The sequence below is a fragment of the Monodon monoceros genome, unplaced genomic scaffold (genome assembly GCF_005190385.1).
Source record: "Monodon monoceros isolate NGI ecotype Baffin Bay Population unplaced genomic scaffold, NGI_Narwhal_1 Super_Scaffold_7, whole genome shotgun sequence".
In the NCBI taxonomy this organism is placed as follows: Eukaryota; Metazoa; Chordata; class Mammalia; order Artiodactyla; family Monodontidae; genus Monodon; species Monodon monoceros.
In genome coordinates this window covers 68169928-68189848 of record NW_021703784.1, presented here as the reverse complement: position 1 = coordinate 68189848, position 19921 = coordinate 68169928, and the positions used below count along the sequence as shown (strand labels likewise).

Genomic DNA, 19921 nt, shown 5'->3' with positions numbered 1-19921 from the left:
CTTCGTTAGGGGTAGCTTTATCATGACTTCTAGAATGAACCAGTCATCACCAGAAGCCATTAAGCCACATTTGGGGGCAGATTGCTATTTGTCATCTTCTGCTGAAAGGAATGTGATTTGAGTGTGTCCCTTTACTCTATGCTAAAATATTAAAAGGACTCAGGAAGTATACAGCTGAGGGCTGGTTCACACCCATTTCTACTTCCAACATTGTCCATTCTAGAATATTTTGGAAATAGAAGAAATAGGAAGAACATAACTCTTGCCTATAGGGCACCACTAAACCAAGTCCTTCTAAGTGCTTTCTGGCCATTTTTTTTCTCTGGCTTCCTAGGTTGGCAGTGAGTGTGTTCTCACTAAGGGGCATTCCAATGGGCTTCAAACTCCAGCAGCTCAGATTTTGAGGTAATAAGTAGCCTGACACCTAACTCCTATTTTATAGTAAACACCATTATCCTACAGAAGTTCCCTGCTCTCCTGAGGGGCAGATTCAGTCTTCAGTAGGGCTTGTATTAAGTAGTTAATGTTTCTTTTTACAGATGAGATGATGTGCTAAGATGTTGAATTTGATTGTTGGGTGAAGCAGGGAATACAAAACTTGTATGTGGATCCCGTACTGTAAAACTAACACATTACCCTCAAAAGGATGTGAATAAATATTAAATTGTGTTTGTTTTTAAAAATGCTTTGTACATTACACATTATATCAACAAAAAAAGATAAAGGTTTTTGCCTTTTGCTGTATTTTTTTGGCACTCCCTTGACAATATTTGTGTTATCAGTTCTGAAAATCTTTACAGTAGAAAAGGTTTCACCAAAGTAGGCCATATTATAAGTAATAGAAAGTTCTTTCCTATCTTTGCTTACAGATTTTACTTTTTAAATACAAATTAAGCTCCTTAGAAAAATGTAGGCAGAGTTTTCCTGTTTTTATTCTTCAAGGACGAGATTTTGAAATTCCCATTCTTTCCAGATGACCAGTGCAGATATAGATGAACTGCTCACAAATGTAATACAAGGGGGTAGTTTTCATGTACAGGTAAAGATTTAGGGGCAAGCAGAGAGAAGGCACCTGTTTGAAATATTTCCTTTTCTCCAACTTTCTGATTCTGCCTCTCGCATTTTATAGGAACTCTTTCATGTAGAAGTACAGTAAAGCATCCTTGTAATACCAGGAGAGGTACCTGAGGTAATGGCAAAGGTGTAAGCATTTCATTTTAACTTAATGAAACTTTATTTCTGATAGATTGCAAGACAACAGCAGCAACTTCTGCAACAGCAGCACAAAATTAATCTCCTGCAGCAACAGATCCAGGTCAGTGTATTTTATTACTCTCATCTGATTATACTTAGATACTTTTCTTCTTGAAAATGGAATTTAAAATGCTGCAAATGCACCCTTCTCTTATAAACAGCACCAATAGAGCTGTTTGTTATTCAGGGATGTTGTATACAATTGTATAAGTGGATGTAGAAAATATTGACTTGGTGGCAGTCTAAGCATTCTTTTCTGATGTGATGCGTAAGCAGAATAAACCTTATCTTATTTTCCTTCTGCCATTTGCCTAGCACAACCTGGTGGAAACCTAATGGTTTCCAAGGTAGCATACACATGCTAGTTTTATTGTCACAAACTACCTGCTGCTTTATATTTTACCATCTAATAGTATCATGGGTAGAAGCTTATGTTTATTTGCTTGTTAGGACTGTCTGGGCCAATTATGAGAAGAATCTTATGACCTAGGAAAAGGTTGGTAATAATTAATTTGTTCTTTAACAGATATTAACTGCATTTCTGCTAGGCGCTGAAGAGAACATAAAGATTAATAAGTAATTGTCTGTCTTCAAGAAGTTTATAGTCTAGAAAGGAAGAAAAACTTGTTCTTGAATAATTGTAACACACTTTAGAAATTCCTTTTCCTTTTCTTTTCTTTCTTTTCTTTTTCTTCATTTCTTTTCTTTTCTCTTTTTTTTTTTGTGGCAAGTTAACACAGTATATAGATCATAATTACATGGGCCTGGGAAAGAATTCTGATTTCTGTCATTCCTTTAGAAATTTGATGGTTAATTCAGCTAACAGCTTTTTGACATAGGTAAGGGAAGTGGTCTCCATTTTTGAATAGGAACATAGGTGTGTGACTTCTAGAAAGCCTTAGAATAAGCAACTGGTTGTCTGGTGATTAATCCTCAGGAATATTGATCCCAGAGTTATATGTATCCACCACAGTCTCTGGGTTTCTCTTGGATGCTGTAGATATTTTCTAACCACTGGGATCTATGATTCAGCCTAGTTGGGGCAGTATATTCTGAATTATATTAGTCCTTTCCTTGAGATTAGTATCACACCTTCCTATATTAAAAAAAAATCATTTACATAAAGTCATAACATATTTCACCTCACTGATGAAAGCCAGTGATTTTAACTTAGATTTTTGCTTCATTTTGTAATCACACTTAGTGTTCCAGGTAGTAGTCACTGCATTTAAAATACCAGTTTGGTGCCTGAAGAAGTACCTGTACCTAATTTGGCATTTCTTCCAGCTGTCTTTACTAGGAGGTCTTAACCAGTGTTTGTTGTTATTGTTGCTGTTTTAGTTAGTTCTGATTCTATATTCCATACTCAAGTCTGTATGTTTCAAAATAAAGACTCCAAACATAGAGGAGACGGTATATCTCTTGCATTTGGGACAGTCAGCCTTTATAATTAAATCTTGAAATAATTTCTCATCCTGGTATCTCATGACTCATGCTGAGATCCTTAATTAAATAACTGTCCAGGTGTTCCCTTGTTCTGCCCTTATTAGAATTTTCAGTGTGTCTCCCACTGCTAAGGTCAAGATTTTTAGCCTGTGGCTTCCTACATTTTTCTCTAGATCCCTCTGTAAGAACTCAGTAGGTGTTAAATAACCTAACCCGATCATTTAGTTCTCTCTGTTTCTCCTATTTGTAAAGCAGAAATGGAAGAAATTCCCTGAGATGTTCTCATATCAGTTACTTACTACTAATGTTTTTACTACCTCTTTATTACTTACTTCTTTGTTTATTTTGAATATATTTCACTTCTTAGTCCAAAGTTGTTTGCAGGAACTGGCTGTCTTAATTGACATTTGCCTGTTGTACTGAGGATCTCAGATGAACAGCAACAAAATCAAAGTATTTTAATTAAATATTATAGGCATTTATTGATTGCATATGATTTTATAGTTATAACTTGACTATATAAAGTTGATATCTTTTTCAGGAAACTATAGGTCATGATCTTAAAATATTATTCATCAGAATGTTCAATCTGAGAAGACAAGAAAGTTGGTTTTTCAAGTGTTTTAATAGAAGTTTAATTGCTTTTAAATTTGTAGATATTTCTCATTGTTTACATTTTTAAAAATTGAAGCTAATCAGACCTTGATCTCAGCAGTATAAATTATAAAATCATAGAGAGATTCAAAATAGTTACATTAATTTTAGAAATATGGGATTCTTTGTAACAGGAATTCATATTTTAAAAAATAAGAGGAGGCAATAACCTATATTTATAGTTTATTCTGTCCTGAGCTACAGCTTCACTGCATACCTTGTCAGTATTTATCTTATCGAGCATGAGACCATTCAAAGAATTTTTCAAATACTGAAAAACACTTCTCCTTGCACAAAACATATTAATCTCTGACACTTACAAAGCATGTATTTGATATTCAGACTTTTAGTTGTTTTTTTGGAAGGGGAATGGGTTAACTGTATTTTCAAATAAGTTTTTTGACCAGCCATAGGCGTGATCAAATTTAGGAGAGAGACCGTTGTTGGACTAATTTTAATTTGAGCAAAATATGAGTTTTAAGAAATGCTTCAAACATTTTTCTATCATGAAACATTCTCCCTTTTGAAAACAAAACAGAGTAAGATAGTAAATACAAAACCTTTCTCTTCTGAAAACAAATGAATACAGCGACAATTTGAGATCCCAAGTTTGAACTTTTTCCTTCTTTTAAAATCTTGTATCCTAGAACCTATTTGCTAACATGGTCAGCAAGATTAAGCCATGGCAATTGGCCATAGATCCCAAGTATCAGGTGGGATACATAGATCTAAATGATACATTTAAAGATTATTCTTTACTTCTAGTTCAGAATGCTGACTTCTGAATTAGTACTGTTGTTTTGAAATTTGCAAGCTGTACTAGAAAGAAAGGGAAGAGTGTCTAACCTCTTATAACAACCACACACAAACACATCTGGATCTGTTATAATGGAAACAAATGAAAACCTGGGTGGTTTGCACACTGAAAAGCAGGATCTTTCATTAGCGATAGGAAAAGGCATGATTAAGATAGTATTGCAGGGCTTCCCTGGTGGCGCAGTGGTTGAGAGTCCATCTGCTGATACAGGGGATACGGGTTCGTGCCCTGGTCCGGGAAGATCCCACATGCCATGGAGCGGCTGGGCCCGTGAGTCATGGCTGCTGAGCCTGCGCGTCCGGAGCCTGTGCTCTACAACGGGAGAGGCCACAACAGCGAGAGGCCCGTGTACCGCCAAAAAAAAAAAAAACAGTATTGTAAAAGTCCACGTGCTTATTTTATTTGCAGTCCTTCAAAACTTATTCTAGTTAAAAATTATTTCATTTATATATTTTTTCCTTTAATATAATTTTAATGTAATTTTGCCTTGGTAGATTCTAATTAAATTTTTAAAGGGATACTTTTAAGACCATATATGGTCTTTAAGCCATGTTGAAACCATAAGATGAATGATTTTGTGAACTAATGTTTTTACACTTTCGATGAGTCAATTTTTACTATTTAAAAATCAGGTTAATAACTTTAAATGATTATTAAAATTCTTTAATGTCAACAGATCTTTTAGGAGGCTGTTCGCTTAGTGAATTCAAATCCCTCTGTTGGTGCTTTGGGGAAAATGGCGATTCCTCTAATTTGTTACATATTAAGTAATTCCCCGGATATGGAGCCCAAAATAGACATTTTTGATATTTCCAAGACAGAAATAGCACAGTTTTTATCAACTTTGTGGATAGCAAAACTAATAGATCATGGAATATGGATCCTTGGATTTGGGAATGTTGATTCTCATGTTATAATTCCAAAGGACAAATAACTGCTTTAGTAATTTCTTCCTCTTTCTCCCACACCATAGTATCTTAGCCAATCTTTTGAAGCATTTTACTTATGAGTTATGTTGACTAGGAAACAAAATTCAGTTTGAATCCATTGGGCATATCAACACATATTTATAGCATTTTAATCAAACATTAAATGTAAATCTAATCTAAACAAACCGGAAAATATTTTATAAATCTTGATTTCTTGATCCGTCCATATATTTATTCATCTAACCTCATTTGACCATGTCATGGTTTTTGAATCTAAAGATATTCTTCATGGATACAATATACCACATTCTTTGGTTTTGATAGCATGTCAGTAGGAACATATTTAACGATGGCATTTCGTTGCTAGAACTTAATCTTTGCAAGAGAATTCACCTTATTAAAATATCTCTGTGAGAAACTTACTTTTTCAGACATGAGTGGTGTGATCCAAATATTCATATCTCTTTAGACCCCTCTGTACAGGTGGCGTCCTCGCCTCACATCACTGACCAAACAACAATGGTCTCTTAAGAAGGGACTGATTGGTTGGGATTTTATTTGGACACTTGGCCTCCTGGGCCAGAGCCAATGATTTAGTCAATTCATATACGTATACCTTTTTTGGGTAAAATTGTGAAACTTGAAATTCTTAGCTCAGTTCTTTGTTAATCTTTATGATTAGTATATAATATTCATTGTCCTTCCCTCACAATTTAATACATGAATTAGATGGTGAACTCAACCTGTGGAAGGCCTGAACTAAAGCCATTGCTGCTGCTTTGCAGATACTCTCTCTTATCTGAAAACTTTCTCTTTTAAATGCTCTAATACATACTGCTTATTTACACAGCCAAATGTTTGTCTCTTCACTGAAGCTTCACTCTATTCTTTAGAGTATGTGAGTGTTTTTCATATATAGTGTTTTCTTTTTTGATTATAATATATTCATTTGTGCTATTTGCGTATTTTGTGTGTCTCTGTGTATTTGTCATGTGGTTGAGTGCCGTTAAATATGTGTTCTCCTTTCTTCCTACGTAACCAGTAGACATATCAATATTATGAGCAGGGAGGTGATTGTTCTTAAACTAGTAAACAGAATAATTTGAAATGTACTTTCACCTTTTAAGGAGATAAACCTTGCCTTTTGTTTCCTTCAGTATGATTAACTACAGGCATTTCAGGTATCTGCTGAGCAGAATAAGGACTACCTTTTCATGTGAAGTAGTTGTCTAAAGATCAGAAATAATTACTTTGTACATTAGCCTTCATGGCCTGCATGACCTGGTTAATTAATTTTTTGCCAGCATAATAATAATAGATATATATTTGAAGATATGCTTCATCATTAAGTATCTAAATGACCTCTAATTTTAAGAGCTGGACCTTGCATTTATTGTCCTTTGGAACTGGCTGAACAGTAAGTAAAGTAAGGGGCCTGCCAGTCTCACATAGTTCCTCTGTCTTGTGTTGTATATGTTGTATCTCTTTGTTAATTGTATTTAGCATTGATAAACAAAAAGCGATTACACTGCTCCTGTTTTGGCTCTAGCAAATAGTCCTTTTTCCGGTGTTATTGATCAGGTAACAGATCTCCTTTCAACAGCCTCTGAACAGAACCAAATAAACCCACTGAAAGTAATTTGATACTTCTATTGGCATTGTACATGTATCTGATACTCTCCTGCAATGAAATGAGAGTTATAAACAAAGCTTAGAAGTCTAGGATTAGCCCCCAGCTTCAGCAAACCCTTAAAATATTTTGTAATTCTATCTTCAACCATGAATTAGCCAGGAAAAACAGACCCTCTCTCCTCTCTCTATTTTTCTGCTGTATGCGATTTTTAATTGCCCATGGGCAGGCTGTTATGATCTTCTTTGGAAGTTTAAAACCAAGATAAAAATGCAAATCTAATTATTTCTTTTATGTAATCGAATTAACTTTTTCAGTAATGATAGATGCTGTATAGCCTGCTTCTAACATTTTAATAATGAAGTTTCTGAATTATAAAGAATAGGGGGGTTTCCCTGGTGGCGCAGTGGTTGAGAGTCCGCCTGCCGATGCAGGGGACACGGGTTCGTGCCCCGGTCTGGGAGGATCCCACATGCCACGGAGTGGCTGGGCCCGTGAGCCATGGCCGCTGAGCCTGCGCGTCCGGAGCCCGTGCTCCGCAGCAGGAGAGGCCACAACAGTGAGAGGCCCACGTACCGCTAAAAAAAAAAAGAAAGAAAAGGTAAAGCTGCTATAATTCATGAATAGCAAGGGCCTTAGATAAAAAATATAAATTATCACTGTGGATTAGAAACTCTGCGTGAGTTAATCACGCTAGACTATTAAAGTTGGAGTGGATCTAGAAGTAAAAAGAGGTGATACTGGAGCAGGTCCTTTGAGCTGCTATATGGAATTATTAATCAGCTTGCTACTTATTTTCTAAATGTGGCCTTATGACAAAGATCTCATTCAGCTGACAAGAGCCTGATGGTGAATCTCAATGCTTTTCATGCACTATCCTTCAATTTCCCCAACCCTCTTTGGTGACCCTCCATCCTCTATCTTATCTACTTCTTATCTCTCAGACTTTACTCCCCAGCTCCCTCTCCAGTCAGTGATACTGAAAATGCAGGGAAACCAAAGTCTCTGCTTCCTTCTGGGATTAATGAAAATGAGAGAGTGCATTACCTCTTCACGGGCAGGAGGCTATGGAGCCCAGTGGGCAGTTGATCCAGGTGGTGCCAGCATATGATATTACATAACACTGTATCAATTCCCCAAGGAAAAAGCAGCTCTTTTCTGTTTTTCCTTTGATCTCTCTGATTACATTCAGGGCTCAGTTTAGTGTTAGCACACTTTAATACCTTTCTAGGATGTGCTAATCTCTCTTTATAAGAGAGAGAGATCATCTTAGTCTCAGAGCCTTTGGAGGCAATAATGCTTGCTTAGAATTTAAATAAAATCAAGTAAAACTTTTATTTTCATTGTTATCTGGTTATCTACTAATTATGACAAGTGATTTTCTATTGGTTTTCTATTTGAGGTAGTGCTATTGAAATAAATGTATTTAAGCAAAAAAAAAGGCAATTTTTTTTTTTTTTTTTTTTTTTTTGTGGTACGTGGGCCTCTCACTGTGGTGGCCTCTCCCATTGCGGAGCACAGGCTCCAGACGCGCAGGCTCAACGGCCATGGCTCACGGGCCCAGCTGCTCCGTGGCATGTGGGATCCTCCCGGACCGGGGCACGAACCCATGTCCCCTGCATCGGCAGGCGGACTCTCAACCACTGTGCCACCAGGGAAGCCAAAAAAAAGTCAATTTAAATAAAACTTTAAGTAAATAAGAACCGAGTACTTGGATATGGCAAAAATTATAAAGGTAGTTCTTTAATGATGGAATTTTAAGAAACTCTTGAAAGAGCACTACACTGAGAGATGTTAAATGTTCCCCCTCCATTCTTCTACTTTCACAGAATGTTAAACTTGGACACATCCTCTAGAGGTCCTCGTGGTTCTCCCTCACTGATTGGGGGTAGGGTGGGTAGCTATTCCTATCATACAGCAATATAGTGAGTTGAAAATAACCCCGAGATTATGTTTTTCTACTTTTTTGGAATTAAAATGTCCTTTCCTTTTATGAAGCACAGGTGATAATAGATGGTATGTGCTTTGTTTCTTTGTTTTCCAGTAGTTTTAGTTGGTAAAATAAAAAGTTCCCAAATATGTGTAAGTCCCCCACTTTTGTTTTTCTTTGAAATTTCTTTGGAACTCTTTCGCTAGTCCAAATCCTTTACTTTATACAAGGAAACTGAGGCATAGACAACAGACTCGACCAGGTTTAAAAAGCTACATGTTGTCAGAGCCATGAGTGGAACCCAACTTTCTTTGACTTCTAGTCTAGTACTGTTTCCAACATTCCAGGATGTATCTCAATTTGCCCTTTTTGTGATTTGAATAAATCTTAGTGCACTTTAGTTTTCCAGTTTGTAAAATGTGGATAATAATACCTAACATCTAAAATCTCATTACATTCTCTTTATCCTTAAATGGAAAAAAATTGAAGATTGCCCATTAGAATCAGTTTATATCTCAGGACTACTATAACTGTGGCTGCATGCCCACAAGGAAAGAGATAAAAAGAACATAACCGGAATCTTTTTGTAATGTGGTATGAAATGTATTTATGGCTGAGTGACTCTTGGTTTTTACATATAAACTTCTTAGCTAATTATATTACTTTCTGGGGGCTTAAAAGTGATATGTCTCTATATTGAGGATCAGTCCCCTTTAATGTTAATACCTGTTTTTATAGCTACCTTCTGCAGCTGATAAAAGGGAGCAGTGAGTGACAGCATTTGATGCCAGTGGTTCTCAACCTTGATTGCACCTTGTAATCACTTGGAAGCCTTTTAAAAATACTGATGCCTTGGTCCCACTGTAGAGGTTCCGATTTAAGTGGTCTGGGGTACAGTCCCAGATGGGGACTGTTAAAAGCTCTCTAGATGATTCTTGCAGGCAATCAGGATTAAGAAAAACTGCTCTGTATAGTGTAATGCAGATTAAATGATTACATGTGAACTCTAAATTGTTTGGACTCTTCATCTATCTATCTATCTATCTATCTATCTATATAAAAATGGACTGAGGGTTGGGGCATAACAAATAATCCTTGAGCAGTTGAAATATACTTTTGACTTTGGTCATAGCTATTTTACTTAATAGCTAGAAAGCTTATAATGGATCATGGTTTAAATAATTTTAATAAATTTAGTTAGTTTTCTAATAACTTGATTTTTATTTACATATGGGTATATTGGCAAGACAGGAATGTGTTGACATTAGATTTGTGCCTTTGGGAGAAGGTATTTAAAATAAAAATGAAGCATAGTCTTTCACAATAAGACAAAACCTTTTAGAAAATAAATACTCAGAAGCTTTTTGACTTCCACTATCTAAACAGAATGAGTTTTGACCCAGGACATCAACCTGTCATTTTTTAAGGTGTTTAAAATTATTTTTTCTGTGAAATTGATTACATTTCACATATATGAGGAATGTATGAATCTGAATGCACTTTTAAGCTAGATTTGTACATATAAATAGGAGGTAAAAAGGATAAAATGCATTGCTTCAGAGCGTTTGTAATTTAAAATTTTTGTAGAAGCAGCACAAGTATCAGAGACAAATAAATCAAGATTTAAATTCCAGTTCTACTACTTATTAGCTCTGTGACATGTTTTGCTACTTACTAGCTGTGACAAAAGTTACCTAATGTTTCTGAGCCTGCATCTCCTAGTTCCTAAAAGATGAATAATGATAGTACCTTACCAGTTCTGGGATTAGAGATCATCATCTTAAAAAACCCTACTAAGTGCTCAATGCATTTTATCTATCACTATCATTATTGTTGTTGTCATTCTTATATACGAGCTATAGGAATAATTTCAGAGTCCTTAAAAGAGAAACAGGGTATATGCCCAGTAGTGGGATTGCTGAGTCATATGGTGGTTCTATTTTTAGTTTTTTAAGGAACCTCCATACTGTTTTCCATAGTGGTTGTATCAATTTACATACCCACCAAAAGTGTAGGAGGGTTCCCTTTTCACCACACCCTTTCCAGCATTTATTGTTTCTAGATTTTTTGTTAATGGACATTCTGACTGGCATGAGATGATACCTCATTGTAGTTTTGATTTGCATTTCTCTAATAATTAGTGATGTTGAGCATCTTTTCATGTGCCTCTTGCCCATCTGTATATCTTCCTTGGTGAAATGTCTATTTAGGTCTTCTGCCCATTTTTTAACTGGATTGTTTTTTTGATATTGAGCTCCATGAGCTGTTCGAAATTGAGTTATTTGTAGTGAGGTGGATGGACCTAGAGTCTGTTATACAGAGTGAAGTATGTCAGAAAGAGAAAACAAATACCGTATGCTAATGCATATATATGGAATCTAAAAAAAAAAAAAAAGGTTCTGATGAACCTAGTTGCAGGGCAGGAATAAAGAGGTAGACGTAGAAAATGGACTTGAGGACATGGGGTGGGAGGGTGAAGCTGGGGCAAAGTGAGAGTAGCATCGACACATATACACTACCGAATGTAAGATAGCTGGCTGGTGGGAAGCAGCAGCATAGCACAGGGAGATCAGCTCGGTGCTTTGCGATGACCTAGAGGGGTGGAATAGGGAGGATGAGAGGGAGACTCAAGAGGGAGGGGATATGGGGACATGTGTATGCATATGGCTGATTTGCTTTGTTGTGCAACAGAAACTAACACCATATTGTGAAGCAATTATACTCCAATATAAAGCTATTAAAAAAAAAGAGAGAAACGCACATGTACATATTTTGTGTCTACATGTGTAAGCATGTTTATGTCTACATACATATGCACATTTAGAACCCACAAATTAGTGACGTGAATGTAGGATAATCAATGTGGATGCGCTATAATCAATTATTATCACCAGGGTAATCTAGAGGAAAAGAAAGCAAAAATTTTCTCTGGCTGCCAAATGAGAGCTATTTCAATTCTCAGTAAGAGAACAGTAAGGTTTATCAGGTACTCGGAAATGATTGACCAAGAATTAGAGCTGCCTGGAGAATGTCTAAAAGGGGATGTGGCATTTTATTCTGGAAAATGGTCAAATTCTTACTTTTCACACTAAAATGGGCTTTTCTGTTAGATCAGTAATGCCTGTGGGATAGTAAATGAACCTTTCCAATTTATTTTATAGTTTTTTTTAAATACACAGATGAAGTTAGCGATGTAGCAGCACAAAATGCAAAAGTCTTCTTGTTTAAAATAAAGTTGTTCATATAAATCTTATGTATGCCATCTCCTGCAAGTCAAGCATTTGCCCAGCTTTTGTGAATTATGTCTATACTTAGAATTTAAGAAGTTAAACAGTATGCATACCAGACTTGAGAGATGGGAAATAAAAATTGATATACTGTGTGACATTTGATATAGCACAGGGAAATATCTTTTAAATTTTGAAAGGATATACTGACATAACCATTTTTAATTCACATAAGGTAACTCCCACTTAAAGTTATTAATGTTAGAGTCAGATATTTTTACTTCTTCAGAATAAAAGAAAATAAATGATGCAAAAGGTGTAATGTCTCACTGTGAGACACTGAATTCATTTTATCTGCCACCCAATCCATTAAGAAAATATTAAAGTTGTAACAGTAAACAATGAAAGTTAAGGAATTCACAGATCAGAATAAAGAGTAAAGTCCAACCTCAGGTCACAGTCATGACTTTTGTTAAACACACACTTCAGTGGAAGATTTTTATCTTAAAGTGTCTACAGATGAGTTTTCTACAGTGGCTGAGATTAGTGCAGCTGGAAAGAGCTCTCAGCTAGGCTGACTTGGCTGCTGCTTGAACACGTTGACAAGGTGGAGTTACTATTCTAAAGAACTCTAACAGGCCATGCTTGTTTTGTGCCGTAATAACATCATTCATTTCCCAGCCACGCAAATGTTGGCTCTTCCTTATACATTCTTTAGTTGTATTATTCATAGGAAAAGGGGGAGAGGGAAACCCAAGAAAACTGATTTTACTTTTGATTGTCCAATAACTTCTGTTCCATTTCAAAAGTTGTGATGATGTAAGGAACCAGTTACCCAAATGGAAAAAACATAACTTATGTACTGTTATTTAATAAAAGATGTAAGTCCTAGTTTGGCGTTTTTAAAGCTGGATGTGGCAGAAATTGTTTGTTAATATGTATAGAATTAGTTAAATACAGGGCTTTCTGGCTTACTTCACTCTGTATGACAGACTCTAGATCCATCCACATCTGTACAAATGACCCAATTTTGTTCCTTTTTATGGCTGAGTAATATTCCATTGTATATGTGTACCACATCTTCTTTCTCCATTCATCTATCATTGGACATTTAGGTTGTTTCCATGTCCTGGCTACTGTAAATAGTGCTCCAGTGAAAGTTGGGGTACATGTGTCCTTTTGAATGATGGTTTTCTCAGGGTATATGCCCAGTAGTGGGATTGCTGGGTCATATGGTAGTTCTATTTTTAGTCTTTTAAGGAACCTCCATACTGTTCTCCATAGTGGCTGTATCAGTTTACATTCCCACCAACAGTGCAAAAGGGTTTCCCTTTTCTCCACCTCCTGCATTTATCGCTTGTAGATTTTTTTCATGATGGCCATTCTGACCAGTGTGAGGTCAGAAACTGCCTCATTGTAGTTTTGATTTGCATTTCTCTAATAATTAGTGTTGTTGAGCATCTTTTCATGTGCATTTTGGCCATCTGTATGTCTTCTTTGGAGAAATGTCTATTTAGGTCTTCTGCCCATTTTTTAATTGGGTTGTTTGTTTTTTTTGATATTGAGCTGCTTGTATATTTTGGAGGTTAATCCTTTGTCCATTGCTTCATTTGCAAATATTTTTCTGCCATTCTGAGGGTTGTCTTTTCGTCTTGTTTATGGTTTCCTTTGCTGTGCAAAAGCTTTTAAGTTTCATTAGGTCCCATTTGTTTATTTTTGTTTTTATTTTCATTACTCTAGGAGGTGGGTCAAAAAAGATCTTGCTGTGGTTTATGTCAAAGAGTGTTTTTCCGATGTTTTCCTCTAAGAGTTTTATAGTGTCTGGTCTTACATTTAGGTCTTTAATCCATCTTGAGTTTATTTTTGTGTATGGTGTTAGGTAATGTTCTAATTTCATTCTTTTACATGTAGCTGTCCAGTTTTCCCAGCACCACTTATTGAAGAGACTGTCTTTTCTCCATTGTATGTTCTTATCTCCTTTGTCATAAATTAGGTGACCATAGGTGTGTGTGTTTATCTCTGGGCTTTCTATCCTGTACTGTTGTTCTATATTTCTGTTTTTGTGCCAGTACCATACTGTCTTGAATACTGTAGCTTTGTAGTATAGTTTGAAGTTGGGCAGGCTGATTCCTCCAGCTCCGTTTTTCTTTCTCAAGATTGCTTTGGCTATTTGGGGTCTTTTGTGTTTCCATACAAACTGTAAAATTTTTTGTTCTAATTCTGTGACGAATGCCATTGGTAGTTTGAAAGGGATTGCATTGAATCTGTAGATGGCTTTGGGTAGTATAGTCATTTTCACAATATTGATTCTTCCAATCCAAGAGCATGGTATATTTCTCCATGTGTTTATGTGATCTTTGATTTCTTTCATCAGTGTTTTATGCTTTTCTGAGTACCAGTCTTTTGCCTCCTTAGGTAGGTTTGTTCCTAAGTATTTTATTCTTTTTGTTGTGATGGTAAATGGGATCGTTTCCTTAATATTTCCTCCTGATTTTTTGTTGTTAGTGTATAGATTGTGATCACCAAACAGATCGTCAAATCTTACAACTTGACTGTCATAACTGATTTCTGGTTTCTTAAATAGAGCATTCAGTTAATCAAAAAACAACCAGGTCTCCAGATAGCTGGAAAACATATGCAGGTATAGATCTTTCCATTGCTTTCAGGCTATTTTATTATCTATGCCTGCTCCATCTCTTACTCATTTTCTCAACTTTGGCAATGTCACTGAATTAATTCCATAGACGTGTATGTTCCCTTTGTCTCAGAAAGGCCACGATTTCAAGCCCAGGAAAAGAGAAGATGTGCAGATAATTATTGATCTACTCTCAGCAGAACTTTTTCTTCCCCCTTCTATGGAAGATATGCAGCCCCAACTGAGAGACAGAATAGGATTAGGGAAGCATAGAATGGCAGAAAGAAGCGTAGACTTGGACCCAAGACGTCTGCCCCTAGTCTTTGGTTTGCTAGGAATGCCATTACCTCTAGCAAATTATTCTTCTGCATTGATTTTCATTTTCCATATATTTAGGAACAAGGATCATTGTACAAAATGATTGCTGAAATTCTTTGTGACTCTGACCTCCTTTGATTCTAGATGATGGAAATTAACTCTGGTCCTTAGAAAATGGAGAGCTTTGTAGGTAGTCTTGCCTACAAAGCTTTCAGGCAAATGTCAAGTTTGGCCACAGCATAAGCCATGTCCACTTAGGAATGTTTGCATTTTAAACCATCGAAAGGTTTTGAATTATGAGGTCAAATTCATGTTTCCTTTGTGGAGTATTGTGATGGCTTGTAATTCCTGCCACATGAAATAATGGCTAAGGGGGATTTTTAGAAAAACACTTTTAGGAAGAGGGCCTGTAAATGCCTGCTTTCAGGCCACACCAAACAGATTTCTGCAGCCAATGACAAACTCCTGGCATTAGAGCTGAATAATGGAATGGGTGACACAAACTTAATTTTAGTGTTGCAAGTGAAATATTACAATTTTTGGGGAAAAAAAATCCTTATAGCTTTGCTAAAGTATTAATTGCAGGAAATTACAGCATATCCTAGTGAAGTATTATGTCAGTGGCATGTATAACATACAACACCTTTTCCTAGTCTCTCTTGTTTTCACCCCAAGTGTTGCATTTTCATTTGAAGAGATGTGTTAGGTAGTTAGAACTTTGTCTGACTGTGGGGGGCAGTGCTGAGTGTGGTTTAGACTGTCTGAAAACAATTAAGCTGTGAAGGGGAGACTTCTTGGTCACGCTTCCTAGAAGTGGGTTTACTGCTTGAAGCACAATGTTGATGTGGATGTTCTTTTGGCCATTTCCTCATTTCTAGCTTGTTAGGTTTCATCTCTTAGTCCCAATAAATTTTCCAACTACTATTTATTTATTGGGTTGCAAGATAAAGAATGAGAGAATTTCATTTTGATGTGTGGTAGTTTAATATGGTTTTCAGATTTCCTCCCATTTTGTTTGAAGTAAATAGGGTAATTACTCACTAAAATTCTAATATCTTTCAGGGCTTTAGGGATGAATCTAAAACAGAACCATATAATGTTTTATTTAAGCAAATCCATGTTCTTATTAGGCAGTTCACCTTAATGTCATTTTTTATAAATAAACTTTGTTTTATTTTTTCAAGGGCTATTTAATTAATTTTGTTGTACCACCGTATTTTGACATCTGCATCTGCTAAGGCTTGCAGGATGTGATATGCGGTTTAAAAATGAAGATAATTTATCATTTGAAAAATGGTAAATCATTCAGGAATTATACATAAATATGAATGTAAAAGAGTCTGATGCACTTTTGTTTTCTTTTTCTTTTATACAAAGGCACATGTACAGTCATCTTTGTTTGCACAAAACATTTGTGCCAGTTGTACATTTGATTAATATCTAACTGGATATGAGTGAAACATATTCTGGAGAAACTACTGCTGTGCCGGCTTCTTGAACTGTTTATGGTCTCCATTAATTGCAGGGCTTTACCATATAACCATTGTGTAGATCTGGTTTTACTTATCAAATCCAGATCTGCTTTTTCTCCCCCTGCAGAGCAGGGTGAAGTTCCTTGTGCTACCAGCTTCTTATTATTTGGGGGTTCATAGCATCTTGGGAATTGAAGCTGTCAGCCCTGGAACTCCCAGTGTTTCTGTGGAAAGATTAACATTGCTAGGGTAAATCTTTGGTAAGTTTGCTCTTCATGCAACACAGTCAGGTTAAACAAGCGTTTTACTTTTTAGTGAAGTATTTATTTTAGTAACATGGACGGGTACTCATTTTTCCGCAGCCCTTTGCCCTATTTTGGATGAGTTGGTCTAAACTGGAAGGCTTTTAAAGTCTAGTCTTTAGTCTTTCACCATAGACTCCATATTTCCCCCCAGCAGGAGGAGTAGGTGAGAGAATGAGGTGGGGGACAATACAGAGAAAATTTCTATTAAAAAGTTAACATTGTCTTTTCTCCTTAAGAAGGCTTAAAGATCATCTATTTTCTTTGGAAATGAGATTGTGTGAAGGGGTATTTTAGTTTAGTTTATAAGAAGGCCGTTTCACTTTCCTAGTAAAAAGAGCTGGCTGTTAAATAGTAGTTTTAATCTCCACCCTGAAAGAAAATATTGGCTGTGTGTTTGCAAAGGGACAAAATGTATTGAATTTAAATAGAACAGCAAGTCTGTCCCATTCCGATCCTTAACCATTTCATTTTTGCCAGAGCTAGCTCCTGAATCTGGGTTTAAAAGCAGCTGGGAGATGCCCTGGTAATTCACAAAATGGGTGTTCTAATTATTAACCATAAAATGTAGGAAAGATATATGGGAAGAAATCTAAGGAGATAATGCCTCTTCATTTATGCTGACAGTGTTTGGGAACATTCTCATTACCTTTTTGACTAAAAAAAGTCTTACTACATTCTGAAAAAAATAAGCAATAGGAGATCTTTTTTTTCTTTTTTTTTTTAAATTTAACTAACTAGCTGTGAAGTTGTATAAGAGAAAACACTTTGAAAAATGGTCAGCGCTCTCGTGTATTAAGCTCAGCAGATGAAATGATTTATTGGGTTTTATACACATTCTATAAAGGGTAAGCATTGCTAACAGAATGAGTGGCAGCCTCTGGGAGCTGAACATGCCCCAGGGACTAGTCTTTGTTCCTCTGGTCTTGACAGGCATGTGTCTCTGTTAAATGAGAGCTTAATTTCTCTCATATGTGAACAATTTCCAAGCCCAACAAAGACAGCCAGGACTGGAGCTATTTAAAAGAACCAGCGCAGGAGGAAGCATTCTTGAAGAAAGGGGATGCTAAAAGGCTAATTACTCACCATGGCTTAGCAACTATTTTATTTTTTCCCTAAGCAAGGTTTATTAACTTGGATCTGCCACTTTAAAAAAAAAACAAAAACATAAACACACATTAAAATTGCAAGGTTATATTTTTATTCTTTGTGAAATAGCCATTTACTGATCTCTGCTCATTGAAAAGAGTTGCCCCCATCAGCAGTGGTGTATATCATGGAATATTAATTCACTAGAGGGGGAGGGGAGAGGCTAATATACTTTGGATCCTTTCTCTCTCAAGTGGAAGGAATTTAAACTATTTACTAAGCAGCATCCTTGGCAACACTGTGACCCTTTTCTTTAGACAGTAATTGCTTAAAATGTGAAGGGGATCTTTACTTCTACATTTGCTGTGGTGTTTCAAACTATGATTAGTTTCTCTCAATTTCTGGACTCTCATATCTGGGAAAAAAATCCATATTGTTAAAGAGGCATATATAGGAGGTTACAGGTATATCTACACTTAGACCTTTCATATTTTCTTAAAAAGGTTTTATAAACTGGATCATTTCCTGCTTTTGCCTCTTGATTTATTTTAGAACTAAAAAAGCAACCTAGATTCTCTTGATGATCACCAATAGTTTGCTGAATGACCTTTGGCAAATCATTTTATCTCTGAGGCCTCAAATGCCTTATCTGTAAATGAAGTTTTTTTCCAACTCCAGTGTTTTAATAATAATTTAAAATGGATCTCTGAAATAAAACAAATAACATGGTTGCAGAGTATTTACAATAGATTTATTGAAAAATACCCCCTAAAAACATTATTAGAAATCTGCATTTTGAATTTTTAATATAGAAAAATCAGGAAATACTCAAATATCGTACCTTGACTGGTACAAAGCCAGGCATGCAACATTATCATTTCATGGGAACAACTTTCTACCATACATGACAGGCACAGCAGAAAAGGTGAGAAAACTGCTGATTTTATTTGTAATGACGGACAGCTGACAGATAACTCTTCTGACTGCATTTGATTATCAAATTGGCCTTCATGAGTGAATCAGAATTTTCATATGTCATCAGCAGTTGTAGTAGAAAAAGCATCATTTCCACCTGCATGGCTATTTCTGCTAGTGTACAGGTAACTCCTGAAAATGTCTGAGCCCTGTGTACAGCCATCACGGCCTAACTCTGAAGGAGAATGGGGTGGTTTATTCACTTAGAATGTGAAATGGTGACTGTGTGACTTAGAGAAGAAAAAAGTAAAAGCCATTTCCTCCCAGGTGCTTTTCCTTAGCATCCTTGCTTGCTACTCAGAAGTATGTACAGTGCTTTCCATAAGAAGCCATGTTTTAGTAGAAGTAACACATGCCAAACCACTTAAACTAATGACTAACCATCTTTGTTCCAGATTTGGAGTGCATTTGAATATGAAAAACATTAGGATCTTCAGAAATGAGTGTCAAAGAAAATTTTAGGCTCCTTATTTCTGACGTGAATTAATTAGATTAAATTTATTATACTTTCCCTTTTTTGTTTACAATGTTATCCAAAATGAGCAATCAATATCATTTCAATATAAATCTGCCTCTCTTTTTCCCCAGTTTTACTGAGATATAATTTTTGTGCATCACTGTATAAATTCAAGGTATACAGCATAATAGTTTGACTTACATATCTTGTGAAATGATTACTACAATGAGTTTAGTTAGCACCCATCATCTGATATAGGTACATTAAAAGAAAAAGAAAAAAAATGTTTTTCCTAGTGATAAGGACCCTAAGGATATGCTCTCTTAACAATTTTTGTATATATTATACAGCAGTGTTAACTACAGTCTTCATGTTGTATATTACATCCCTAGTACTTATTCAATATTTATCTTATAACTGGAAATTTGTACCTTTTCATCTTCTTCCAGTTACCCCTCCCCTCACTGATAACCACAAATCTGCTCTCTTTTTCTTTGCTGTTGTTTTGTTTTGTTTTTAGATTCCACATATAAGTGAGATCATACAGCATTTGTCTTCCTCAGTTTGACTTATTTCACTTAGCATAATGCCATCAAGGTCCATCCATGTTGTTACAAATGGCAGGCTTTCCTCATTTTTTATGACTGAATAATATTCCATTGTATATATACCACAACTTCATTGTCCATTCATCCATTGATGGACATAGGTTGTTTCCATGTCCTGGCTATTGTAAATAATGCTGTTACGAACATGGGGGTGCAGATATCAAGTTAATGTTTTTGT

The 19921-nt window shown here is 35.9% G+C and overlaps 1 protein-coding gene across 9 annotated transcripts in view; it reads left to right on the top strand.

Annotated features, from left to right (window-relative positions):
• SOX6 (SRY-box 6) overlaps positions 1-19921 on the top strand; it is a 691286-nt gene that overhangs the window by 481801 nt on the left and 189564 nt on the right. For all 9 annotated transcript variants that reach the window (XM_029207695.1, XM_029207704.1, XM_029207698.1 and 6 more), the window contains one exon: positions 1247-1315. In XM_029207695.1, the coding sequence (XP_029063528.1) occupies positions 1247-1315 (69 nt within the window). The remainder of the gene's footprint in view (positions 1-1246; positions 1316-19921) is intronic.